The sequence below is a fragment of the Setaria italica genome, chromosome I (genome assembly GCF_000263155.2).
Source record: "Setaria italica strain Yugu1 chromosome I, Setaria_italica_v2.0, whole genome shotgun sequence".
NCBI lineage: Eukaryota > Viridiplantae > Streptophyta > Magnoliopsida > Poales > Poaceae > Setaria > Setaria italica.
Window position 1 is genome coordinate 10755729 of NC_028450.1, and position 10492 is coordinate 10766220.

The following is a 10492-nucleotide window of genomic DNA, read 5'->3' on the forward strand; positions in this document are numbered from 1 at the left end:
GTTTTTTTAAAGAAAGTAAGTACCACCGGTTTTAACTATACAAAGAGCGAGGGATAAGCGAACTGAGTGTAGCTCAACTGGCAAGATTTCTTACGGTGGAACCTGCCAACTTGGGTTCAAGTTCTTAACTTGGCATTGGTGCTTACATTTTCTTGAATTTATTTCAGGATTTAATCGGCGCTATTTTTTCAGTGGTAGACGATGTGCCCATCGACAACGAGGTGCCAGTGGTGACTTTATCAATCTAGAGGATTTGCTAGCTCAGTCAGTGATAGGCGACATGCCCGTCAACAACGAGGTGCTAGTGGTGATTTTGTCAATATCAAGTGCTCATAGAGGTAGGGTAGTGTGTGTATGTTCGTAAGGGTGAGTATGTGTATGTGAGCACTAGATTGGAATAAAAAAGAAAAAAATTGCTGCCCTAGCACGTGATGATGGGTTCAGCCTTTAGGTATTAGGAAACGAACTTATGCGGGGTGCATTTTGAGGGTGTTTGGATACAAGGTGCTAAACTTTAGAAATGTCATATCAGATGTTCGGATGCTAATTAGGAGGACTAAACATGAGCTAATTATAAAACTAACTGCAGAACCCCTATACTAATTCGCGAAACGAATCTATTAAGCCTAATTAATCCATCATTAGCAAATGGTTACTGTAGCACCACATTATCAAATCATGGACTAATTAGATTTAATAGATTCGTCTCGCGAATTAGACTCAATCTATGCAATTAGTTTTATAATTAGACTATATTTAATACTCCTAATTAGTATCAAAATCTGATATGACAGGTATTAAACTTGTGGTTGTATCCAAAACACCCCCTTTGCTCCTCGCCGTGCTGCTGTGTGCCTGTGTCGGACTACACGCTAGTACACTACAGCAACGCTGCGCACGGTGGAAAAAGTAAAAGGCTCCGGAATGTTTTTGTGCTTCATGGGCCGTTCTGGGCTTGCAACGTATGTTCTTTGGGCTGCTGCTGGATCAAAGACGTACTTTACTTACGTAGCAGCCGGGCGAGGTGTCGTGACCCCCCCGGGCGGCGAACGGCGACGCGTCGGGCGGCGAGGGGCAACGGCGGCGCGTCGGGCGGCGAGGGGCAACGGCGGCGCGTCGGGCGGGCGTTCGGCAGGTGGAAGGCGACGCATCCTGCCTTGGGTGATCGTGCTTCTGTTGCCGCGCATCCACAGAGGGTAGTGGGCGGTCCGCCGGTGCCAGGTGAGTTGATTGCCCTGCCCAGTTTGGGACTAGCTTTCAACTGAGGATTCGATGTGATCGATTGTCCTGTTGGGGGATTTCTCTCTCGGTACAGGATTCGATTAGAGGGGCATGTAGGTAATCACCGGCTGAGAAAGATTGGAATTTGAAACCCGGTGCCTGATTTGGGATTTATACATTTCTAATTTGTGATGGGGAGTGTTTCGTTGTCGTTCGCGGCGAGCGGCGGCGGTCCAATGCGCCCAGGCGGAGGAACCCCAAGGAAGCGGCGGCGGCAGTGGCGACTCCGCAGCTCCCGTGAAGTCCCACGCCCCTTGTGCCTCCCGCATCCCATCCGCCCCCTCCCATCGCCTCGTGCGCTCGTGTCTCGCGGCGACACGTCCGCTGCGTCATCGCCGCCGGATACTTCCTCTGTCCGCGCTCACCGTCCTCGCTGGCTGGTTTCTATCCATTTTTTAAAGAAAGAAAATACAGTAGTCGGAAGTTGCTGTTCGCTGCTGCTGTGGTGAAATGGCTCCGATTGTGGCTGCTCTGGTGGGTGGGTGGAGTGGCTCTCACTTGTCTGATTGGAAAAACGTTTGCCTCTTCCATTCTTCTCCGTCCACCGCACAGGCGCACACCACCGCCGCCGCCTCTGCCCTGTCGGCCGCCTCCTCGCCCACCGACCCCGCCGGCTGCCCACCACTCTCGGCCCCCTGCGCCACCGCCGTCCTCCGCCTCCCCGCACTCGCGGGCCCCCTCGCCCGCGCCGCCATCACCCTTCGCCTCCCCTGAGCTCGCGGGCCCCCTCGCCCGCACCGCCGTCGCCCTCCGCCTCCCCTGAGCTCGCAGGCCCCATTGCTCGCGCCGCCATCGACTCCGCCCCCAGCTCCCTGCGCTTGCGGTGGCCTCGCCCACGCCGCCGCCGTCTCTCTACGCCCGCTGGCTGCGTCACCGTGGCCTCCATCCTCTCCTCCCTCCTCCCACCGGCGCCCACAGCCCCACCGCAGCCGCCTCTGCCTCCGCCTCCCACCTTCCAATCCTGCAGGCCCAGGCAGCTGCGACCTCCACCTCCACCGCGGGGCCCCCGAGGGCAAGGGTAGGAAACGACGGGGAGGAGCCACGGGGAGCCGGTTTTTTGGGCTTCTCCTCCGTCGAATGGCTCTAGAGAGCGCGTTCTGAGGAGCTTCCGTCCCGAAGCCATTTTGGTGGTCACCGTTTGGCAGGGCTTCTACAGAAGCCGCTCGCGGAGCCGCGGCAAAAGCCCTGCCAAAGGGGGCCATAATTCAGACACCCAGCTTTAAGGTTCCCTGTTGATTGTCTACATAATTTCCATAAAAAGGTTCAAACCATCTTGTTTAGTACTCAAACCTGCAATTCAGAGCTTAGTTCAATTTATGAATGGAAACCTGCAATTTAGAGCTTAGTACAAGTTATGAGTGGAGATTGAGGCCATCTTTTGGTTGGATTTGAAGGGAAAGATTTGGAGGAGAACCAGTGTTAATGTAGCGAGAGGAATGTGTGCATTTTCACTTGTACATTTCTTGTGGGAGACTGCACAATTGCAGTGCTCCCTTGCCAAATTTATGGTTGTATCTTCTCTTGTGTCAGCAATTGCTTGGGTCAACTACAATCTGTTAGACTTGCTTAGTCATTGGATAGGTAGCTAGGATTGCGTATTTGTTATTCTTGATTGACGGTTTTGTTTACCATTCTTTCTGAACAAGAGGCCATTCAATTTGTTTCTGTGCAACTCTTCTCATATCATAGAGCGATGTCACAAGTTATGACTTTAGAGCTTAGTAAAATTTATGAATGGAAAATTGGAAATTGAGGCCATCTTTTGGTTGGATTTGAAGGGAAACATTTGGAGGAGAACCAATGTTAATGTAGCGAGAGGCATGCATGCATTTTTACATGTACATTTTCTTGTGGGCGACTGCACATTTGCAATGCTCCCTTGCCAAATTTATGGTCGTATCTTCTCTTGTGTCAGCAATTGCTTAGGTCAGCTATAATATACTAGACTTGCTTAGTCATTGGATAGGTGGTTAGGATTATGTATTCATTATTCCTGATCAACAGTTTGGTTTACCATTCTTTTTGAACAAGTGATTATCCGATTTTGTTTCTGTGCAACTCTTATCATGTTATAGAGTGATGTCACAAGTTATGACTTCATCTGTTTGCCTAATTTCATTTCTCTCAGGCACTATCCCTTGCTAATTGGATGCTGTATACAGATCAAGTACGTTGGATTTTGCTATGGCAGCTGAGGAAGATGTCAAGCAGAGGCAGATCATTGAAAATCGTGCGAGAAATATAAGCCACAATGTCCGGTGCACTGAGTGTGGTAGCCAATCAATTGAAGATTCACAGGCTGATGTTGCTATTCTGCTTAGAAAGGTACTAACCTTTTTTACCCTTCTGCTTAGAAAGGTGCTAACCCTTTTTACCCTTGAATGACTTGTTTGCTAGATTCATGGTAATAGGGTTATTTTTGGTCAGTCTCTAACTGAATAAGTCAGATTTCTGATATTATTATGTGTTCCTTTCTGTTGTTTCATTGCAACTTTTTATATCTCTGGAGCAAAGTAAGAATTACAAAAACTTGGATATTGAAATGTCTTAGCTTTCACACTGTCAATTATACCTCAAACTCAAAGCAGCTGTATTGCTTGGTACATCTCTTATATCCATACCTTGAATAACTTAGGTTAACCTCTTGGTGGCTAAAGCACTGTTCTTAAATAAGCTTTTTTAAGTTGTTCTGTAACTTAATTCATCAGGTTATGATGTTGTCATGTGTTTGTTTCTGATGTTTTGGTGCATCAACCATTCAGTTATTGACCTAGTGCAGGTAAGACTTGTTGGAAATTGGAATAATGTAGGTATTAGACTCTCGGTTTGTAAAAATGGAATCTGTTTTGGCACAATCATTTGGTTTAAAATATATTTCATATAATGTTTACTGGCTTTCAGAGATGCTCAAACTTTGAAAAATTTTAGATATCTTAAGATGATGACAAAAACATCTCATTGCATTTTAGACAGAGATATCTATTACATGTCTGGAAACAGTTTGTATTCCTTGATATGTGAAGGGTCTGTTGACTCTTGCTTTCGAAAATGTTAGTGCTTAGATTTTGAGGTTCTATTTAGAACTAAACTTTTTAAAACTTGGTTTGAAACTTGAACGTTCTCTAGCTAGTGGTAACGGATGTTAAGCTTTGTGTTTCTTTTCTTCCTCTGCTATATTTGTATATATATATTGTTACACAACCATGCACAGTAGGTGAAATGTCTGGCAACTAGGAGAAAACAACAATCAATAGTTATGCTAATTTAACAGCATCACTTTTTCACTGTAGCTTAATTGATATTTTTGGTTAGACATTGACGATATGGCATTTTGCAGCTCATTCGTGATGAAATAAAAGCGGGAAAGAGTGATAAAGAGATCTACAAGAAACTAGAGGACGAGTATGGAGAGACGGTCCTGTATGCCCCTAAATTTGATCTTCAGACTGCTGGGATATGGCTTTCACCTGTAAGCCCTAATGAGAATCTAGATTTTGTTCATGTTTCCATTTGTCTGACCTAACTGTTGTAATGGCATGTGCTACTCCTTAAGAGCTACTGAGCTAGTGACTCACCAAAACCCCTGAAATCTGCTAATCTGAATCTGAGACGAAGCATTTGGTCACCTGATTGTTTCCATCTGTGCAGATAATTGTGGGAGGTATAGCAGCTGGCATCTGGGCTTACCAAAAGCACAGGCAAAGGACAAATGTTCACATTATGGCTCTGAACCTGGTCCGAGGGGTTCCGCTGACTCCAAGGGAGAAGGAGACCATGCTAGACATCCTTACACCTCCACCGCCTCCAAGAAAGTGGTGGTGGCCAGGCAAATGAAGTAGTGTTCATGCACCTATCCTGCATTTTGAAGTACTCGTTTTCCCATGGTAGCAGCATAGAAATGATCAGGATGCAGATTTTAGCTTGGAGTGTGAATGCATATATGCGACCTTTGATCACGAATTTCAGTTTAGCCAAACATTTGCAATGTGTACTCTGTACTCCATGGATCTAGCAGGATTTGCTGCGTTACTGAAGCCACGCATTTTTAGAAGATAGGGAGAAGATGACAGCAGTCGGCTGTTGTCTGTACTTGCTGCTGCCTGCTGCTTTTGTGAGCAGGATCTGAAGCCTGTTGATGAGTTAACAAGATTATCACTCATTCCACTATATAGCCAAAACAGCAAGATTACCACGTTTCACTGTCTTCTACCCTTTTTATTTCCTGATAATGCGTGCACCTACAGTATTCCCCTATCTACTGAATCCCTTTGCGTTTTTCTTCTACATTGTCATTTTCTCATGCGTTTTTTAGAGCTATTTTCTCATGTGTTACTAAGACAACAAATCACATGTCAGTTTACTGCCATGCGGCCATGCCTATGAGACCAATGTTACCACTGGCTGCTGCTTTCATTGACAAGCTTTATGCCCCACTTGACGTCGACGCAGTGCCGGATGTAGGGCGTCACCTTGTCCAGCTCCACGTCCCTCCCCGCCGCGCAGTCGTACGCCGACGGCGAGTGGAAGCACGGCTCGACGGAGATGGCCCGCGGGCATGGTTCCCGTGGGTCCAGCCCCTCCGTCCAGTCGTCGGCCCACATGGGCGCTCTGGTCATGACCCAGGGCCGCAGCCCGGCGAGCCCCTGCGCCACGTACCCGAACGTCGAGTAGCCGCTGGTGACGAGCTCGTCGCACATACTCAGCAGGACCATCTCGCTCAGCGCCCGCATGTCGTGCGCCGCGTTGTGCCACCGCTGCCGCCCCTCGTGGCTTGGCTGGTGCACGCCGCCGCCGTACTCGTCCCTGAGCCGCTCGTAGTACCACGAGCTCAGCGACGTCACCAGGACGGCGGTGTCCGAGGACGACGTGCCGTTGGCCGCGACCGTCGTCGTCTCCTGGAGGAGCCCCTCGCCGCGGACGCACGAGAGGAGCTGATCCAGAACGGCCTGGGGCGGCTGGTTCTTCTGGAACACCCTGATCTGCACGCCGACGCGCCGGGCGGCGCCGGCGAGATTTGACCAGTAGTATCTCGTGACGGCGTGCCAGACGGGGTTCGCCGGGTGGAAGAGGTAGTGGCCGAGGTGGTAGAACACGGCGTCCTTCTCCGGGAACATGGCCTCGAGCTCGCCGCGGAACGGCGGCGTGAGGAAGAGCCCCGGCACGATGTAGTTGTCCGTCCACAAGAAGAGCCACGGCACCTCGCCGAGGAGCCTCTGGTGCGCGCCGCAGAAGAAGAGACTGTCGTGGAAGCCGTACCTGCCGGCGAGGTGGACGTACAGGTACGTCGGCGGCCGCGGCGCCGACCACGACACGTTCCCGTCGGCGGACACGCTGACGGGGCCGCCGCTCTGCAGCATGTTGCCGAGGCTCTGCTTGGAGCCGCCCAGGTAGCCCTGTAGGCTCCTGAGCGGCGAGAACCAGCCGGCGCCGGCGAGCTGCAGCAGCCACGTCGTCCCCGGGAAGGGCTCGCAGAAGAGCTCGCCGGCGTCCCTGCCGCCGTCAACGAGGAGGACGCGCTCGGTGAGCACCGCGTAGAGGAAGGACGACGTGATGGCGAGCATGCGGTTGCCGAGGCCGCGGTAGCTGATGTACACGAGGTAGCGGCAGCCGTCGTCGCCGCCGACGCCCTCGCCGGAATCGAGCCGCCGGACCGCGTTCTCATACGTCGTCGTGCCAGGGCCGCATCGCTTCTGGAGCGCTTCTTGCTTCCGGAGCTTGGCGATGAGGTAGGGAGACGGCTTGTGCGACGACTTCTTGTGGTAACCGGCGAACTCGTAGCGGCTCCGGCATGACTCGAAGCTGAAGTCAGCGGTAAGAAGGCCGTCGAGGAGATGGTCGGCGGTGATGTTTGACGGAGGAGGTTCCCAATCTGTTTCATCACACGTACAGAAAAAATAGAAAGTATAAGCTTTATTCCAGTATAAAATTTGAGGGATTAATTAACTAGCTTGAATTGGCGATTGTACTGATCATCAAAGAAATTTTCTAATTTGCATGAGAAATGAACTAACCTCAGTTGAATTATGCAAAATTCTTCCTTGCATTGTAAACATGTGTTGCAGTGAGGGGTGTTTTCGTTCCTTAATAATCCCTCCGTTTCAAATTGTAAGGCAGTTTGAGTTTTCTAGATATATAGTTTTTCCTATGTTTCTAGACATAATATATATCTATATGCATAGCAAAACGTATAAATCTAGTAAAATCAAAATGACCTGCAATTTGAAATGGATGAAGTACTATTTATTATAGTTATTGCGTCATGGATACCGCGTGAACTCTGAAATTTTTGTGGATTTGTGTGGCTTGTCTTCTAAAGATGGTCAGCCCCTATGGTATATGGAAATAGTAGCTTTGAATTTGTTTTGAATTTATGATGAAATGATAATAATTTATCAACAAGTGAGAGATGCAAACAAAACTGAATGAATGCATGTGAAGTTGTGAACAAAAATAAATGAATGACATCATTCCCTGTAAATATGCACAACGTGCTGTTTTTGTGGTGCTTGGTACAAATGTTTCGTCGGGAGATCCGGATCTGGCCAGAGCAGTAGCATTTTTTTTTTTTTGCCAAATGGATGAATGCGTTTTTTTCCAGCCGCCTGTAGTGTAGGTGGTGTAAAAATAATGGCATGTTCGCTGATTAAATGGTCAAACAAAGCCATCATAGGATTTGGAATTTTGGAGGCATATTGGACATTACACATCATATTGAAGATAGACATCCTGAAAAGATGCCAAATAAAGTGTACTTCCTCAAGATCAGAGTCATAGACTTGACGACAGTGGTCTATTCTAACTGCTCGCTAGATCAAGTAGCAGTTTATCATACTCACTTGTCGACCTGTTGCCCATCCTAAGCATAGCCAAGACCACAGTGTCGTATCCTTTTATTTCACTAGCCAAGATAGCAGCATGTTCTCTATCCAAACAGTGTGATCGATTATAATGACTATTACTATTACGTAATGAAATGTGTTATTCATATCAGCTTTATTCTGAATCCAATATATTCATCAGCTTTTGTCGACATTAAGACATCTCGATAGTCAGTAAGTGTAGCAAGTGTGACGTCCTTATTAGCATTGCCTTTTGATGTATAACACTACATTGCCGCACTGGCCATCTTTAGTATCGTCTGCATACAATTTGCGGTCATATCTTGCATCACTGCATCCAGAAAAGAGGTCATTTCTACATCTTATATTCCTGATTTTCAGCAAGCCAACATAAACGTCCTGTCACTGCCGTGCACCCTACCCTCTCATCAGGCCTTGCTCCGCCTGGCCATGTCTCTAGGTTGTAGCCTGTAGTAAACTCTAATATACTATTCCTTCCATTTTTATTTATAAGGTACACACGCATATCAAAATTCAAACATTGCAATCTTTGACGACTATTAATTTTTTATTTTTGTAATGTAAATTTTATATGGTTGGATTCGTAATCAAATATACTCTACAGTAACTATAAATTTATAACCATAAATAATATAATATAAAATAGATGAATGGTCTTATAAAGATAAATGGAGGGAGTATCTGCTATCTCACAATCTTGCAATTTTGTAGAATTTTACTTCATCCTATCATAAATATAAGCCCACTGGCTAGTACATCGATATGGCTCCAATGTAACACTTTCATCAATAACATTTGTATATAGTATATTAATTGAAAAAAAGGTATGTTCCACGATAAGTCTAGAAGAAACACCTAAACTTCATTTTGTCAATATGTTATATTTTAGCTATTAATAGTGAAATTTTAAAAAATGTTTTACAACAAACCTGTTATACATGTAGGATTAGATTATTTATACTTTGTCATCGTACTTTTTTTTATGTGGAAGGTACATGATGGATCTGAAAGTTGCTACCTACAGAATCGGAAAACACAACTTGTTCAGACTCTCTCTCACAAGAAAAAACACCTGTTCACAGTCTGTTCTCTGCACATCATCTGCCATTTTAATGCATATATCACTACCGGTTCCACATCAGGAGCCACTAAAGGGAAGAACTGACTGATATGGGTTCATCACAATCATCCCAAGAAACCGGCTATCATACCACAGTCACTACTTCTCAAAAGAACGATCGTGATGGTCACAGTATGTTTGTGTTCTGACTGTGATAATTAAGACTTGGTAAATTAAGTGGCATTATTCTTCTCTTCCCTGACCACTATAGAGTCCGAGTAGCAACTAGCTAGATAGTGCGCAGGTCTCGCATCGGACGTGGGGCGCCAATCGACACGTGTTCATAGAAAATCCAAGTGAGAATACATGCATGCAGGGGACGACCACGGTTGACCCAACGTGCGTGTGCGTGTCCTCCGGGCGGGAGTCCCGCCGCTGCCGACGTGTTCGTCGGAGGGGACGACGACGGGCACAGCACGCATGCACGCAGCCGCCGGCTGGCCTTACAGCAGAGCTTATCAAAAGTATGTCGACACCGCTCGACGGACCTGGAGATATTCTGGGTAGCAAAGCAGGGTGGTTTTGTCTCGTAGCCATCAGTAGACTCGCATATAATAGGCCATACCCATCTCATGTTTTTTATCTCAAAAAAATATAATCTGTATCTGTAAAGAAACGCATGGATATGGGATTGAAATCGACATGATTTGTTGGCTGGCACGCGTACGTTTGGTTCGGTGACATCGAGGAGGCCAGGAGGGGACGATCGCAGAGCACTATGTTACGTTGTTTGTAGCAACTGAGAATATACGAACCTCGCGGGTCGTCGGAGAACAAGGAGGCCGGCATCTCGTCGGGCGCGCGGCCCCACCAGCCGCCGTCGGCGGTGAGGACGATGACGGCGGTGGCCACGGCCGCCGCGACGCAGACGGCCGGCAGGGCCCTCCTCGCCGCGCAGCTCCTGGTCCTCGACGGCCACCACGGCAACCAACTCGCCGCGGCCAAGATGGCTGCCGCCGCATGTGAGCTCGAGGACGCCGCCGGCGACGATGATGAGGAGTTGGCCTGCTGCTGCTGCTGCTGCTGCATGGTCGACGCTCGATTGATCGCTTCACCGGTTGGTTAAGTTCTCTCGCTCTGAGAGCAGTTGCAGCACGTACGCGGGCGCTGTGGTGGGTCACCTGGATATATGACCCGGCCGGCCGGCCGGCCACGACTTGGCAGTTGCGCGGAATTGGAGGCTTGGACCGAAGCTGTGGTATCTATATACGGTATATACGGCGGGGGATAC

At 48.0% G+C, this 10492-nt stretch overlaps 2 protein-coding genes across 7 annotated transcripts; one reads left to right on the forward strand and one right to left on the reverse strand.

Annotated features, from left to right (window-relative positions):
• The first annotated feature begins 1042 nt into the window (after positions 1-1042).
• On the forward strand, positions 1043-5473 carry LOC101761395 (cytochrome c-type biogenesis CcmH-like mitochondrial protein). Of its 6 annotated transcripts, none has more exons than XM_004952158.4 (4): positions 1043-1221; positions 3410-3606; positions 4619-4750; positions 4930-5473. In XM_004952158.4, exons 2-4 carry the CDS (start codon positions 3466-3468, stop codon positions 5113-5115), a joined length of 459 nt encoding a protein of 152 aa, XP_004952215.1. In that variant the 5' UTR covers positions 1043-1221; positions 3410-3465; the 3' UTR covers positions 5116-5473. The 6 variants fall into 6 exon arrangements, with proteins under 6 accessions (XP_004952215.1, XP_004952216.1, XP_004952211.1 ...); XM_004952159.4 differs by having other exon boundaries at positions 3444-3606; XM_004952154.3 differs by lacking the exon at positions 1043-1221 and adding an exon at positions 1769-2542.
• LOC101760995 (galactoside 2-alpha-L-fucosyltransferase) lies at positions 5418-10415 on the reverse strand. The gene is made up of 2 exons (XM_004952152.3): positions 10017-10415; positions 5418-7150 (listed from the first exon to the last, which is right to left on the reverse strand). Exons 1-2 carry the CDS (start codon positions 10288-10290, stop codon positions 5673-5675), a joined length of 1752 nt encoding a protein of 583 aa, XP_004952209.2. The 5' UTR covers positions 10291-10415; the 3' UTR covers positions 5418-5672.
• Between the last annotated feature and the right edge of the window lie 77 nt (positions 10416-10492).

Coding starts and splice junctions, on each gene's coding strand:
- LOC101761395 (XM_004952158.4), top strand. CDS start 3,466: ATGGCAGCTGAGGAAGATGTCAAGCAGAGGCAGATCATTGAAAATCGT. Junction 3,607..4,618: donor TTGCTATTCTGCTTAGAAAG/GTACTAACCTTT, acceptor GGCATTTTGCAG/CTCATTCGTGATGAAATAAA. Junction 4,751..4,929: donor CTGGGATATGGCTTTCACCT/GTAAGCCCTAAT, acceptor CCATCTGTGCAG/ATAATTGTGGGAGGTATAGC.
- LOC101760995 (XM_004952152.3), bottom strand. CDS start 10,290: ATGCAGCAGCAGCAGCAGCAGCAGGCCAACTCCTCATCATCGTCGCCG. Junction 7,151..10,016: donor GTTCTCCGACGACCCGCGAG/GTTCGTATATTC, acceptor GTGATGAAACAG/ATTGGGAACCTCCTCCGTCA.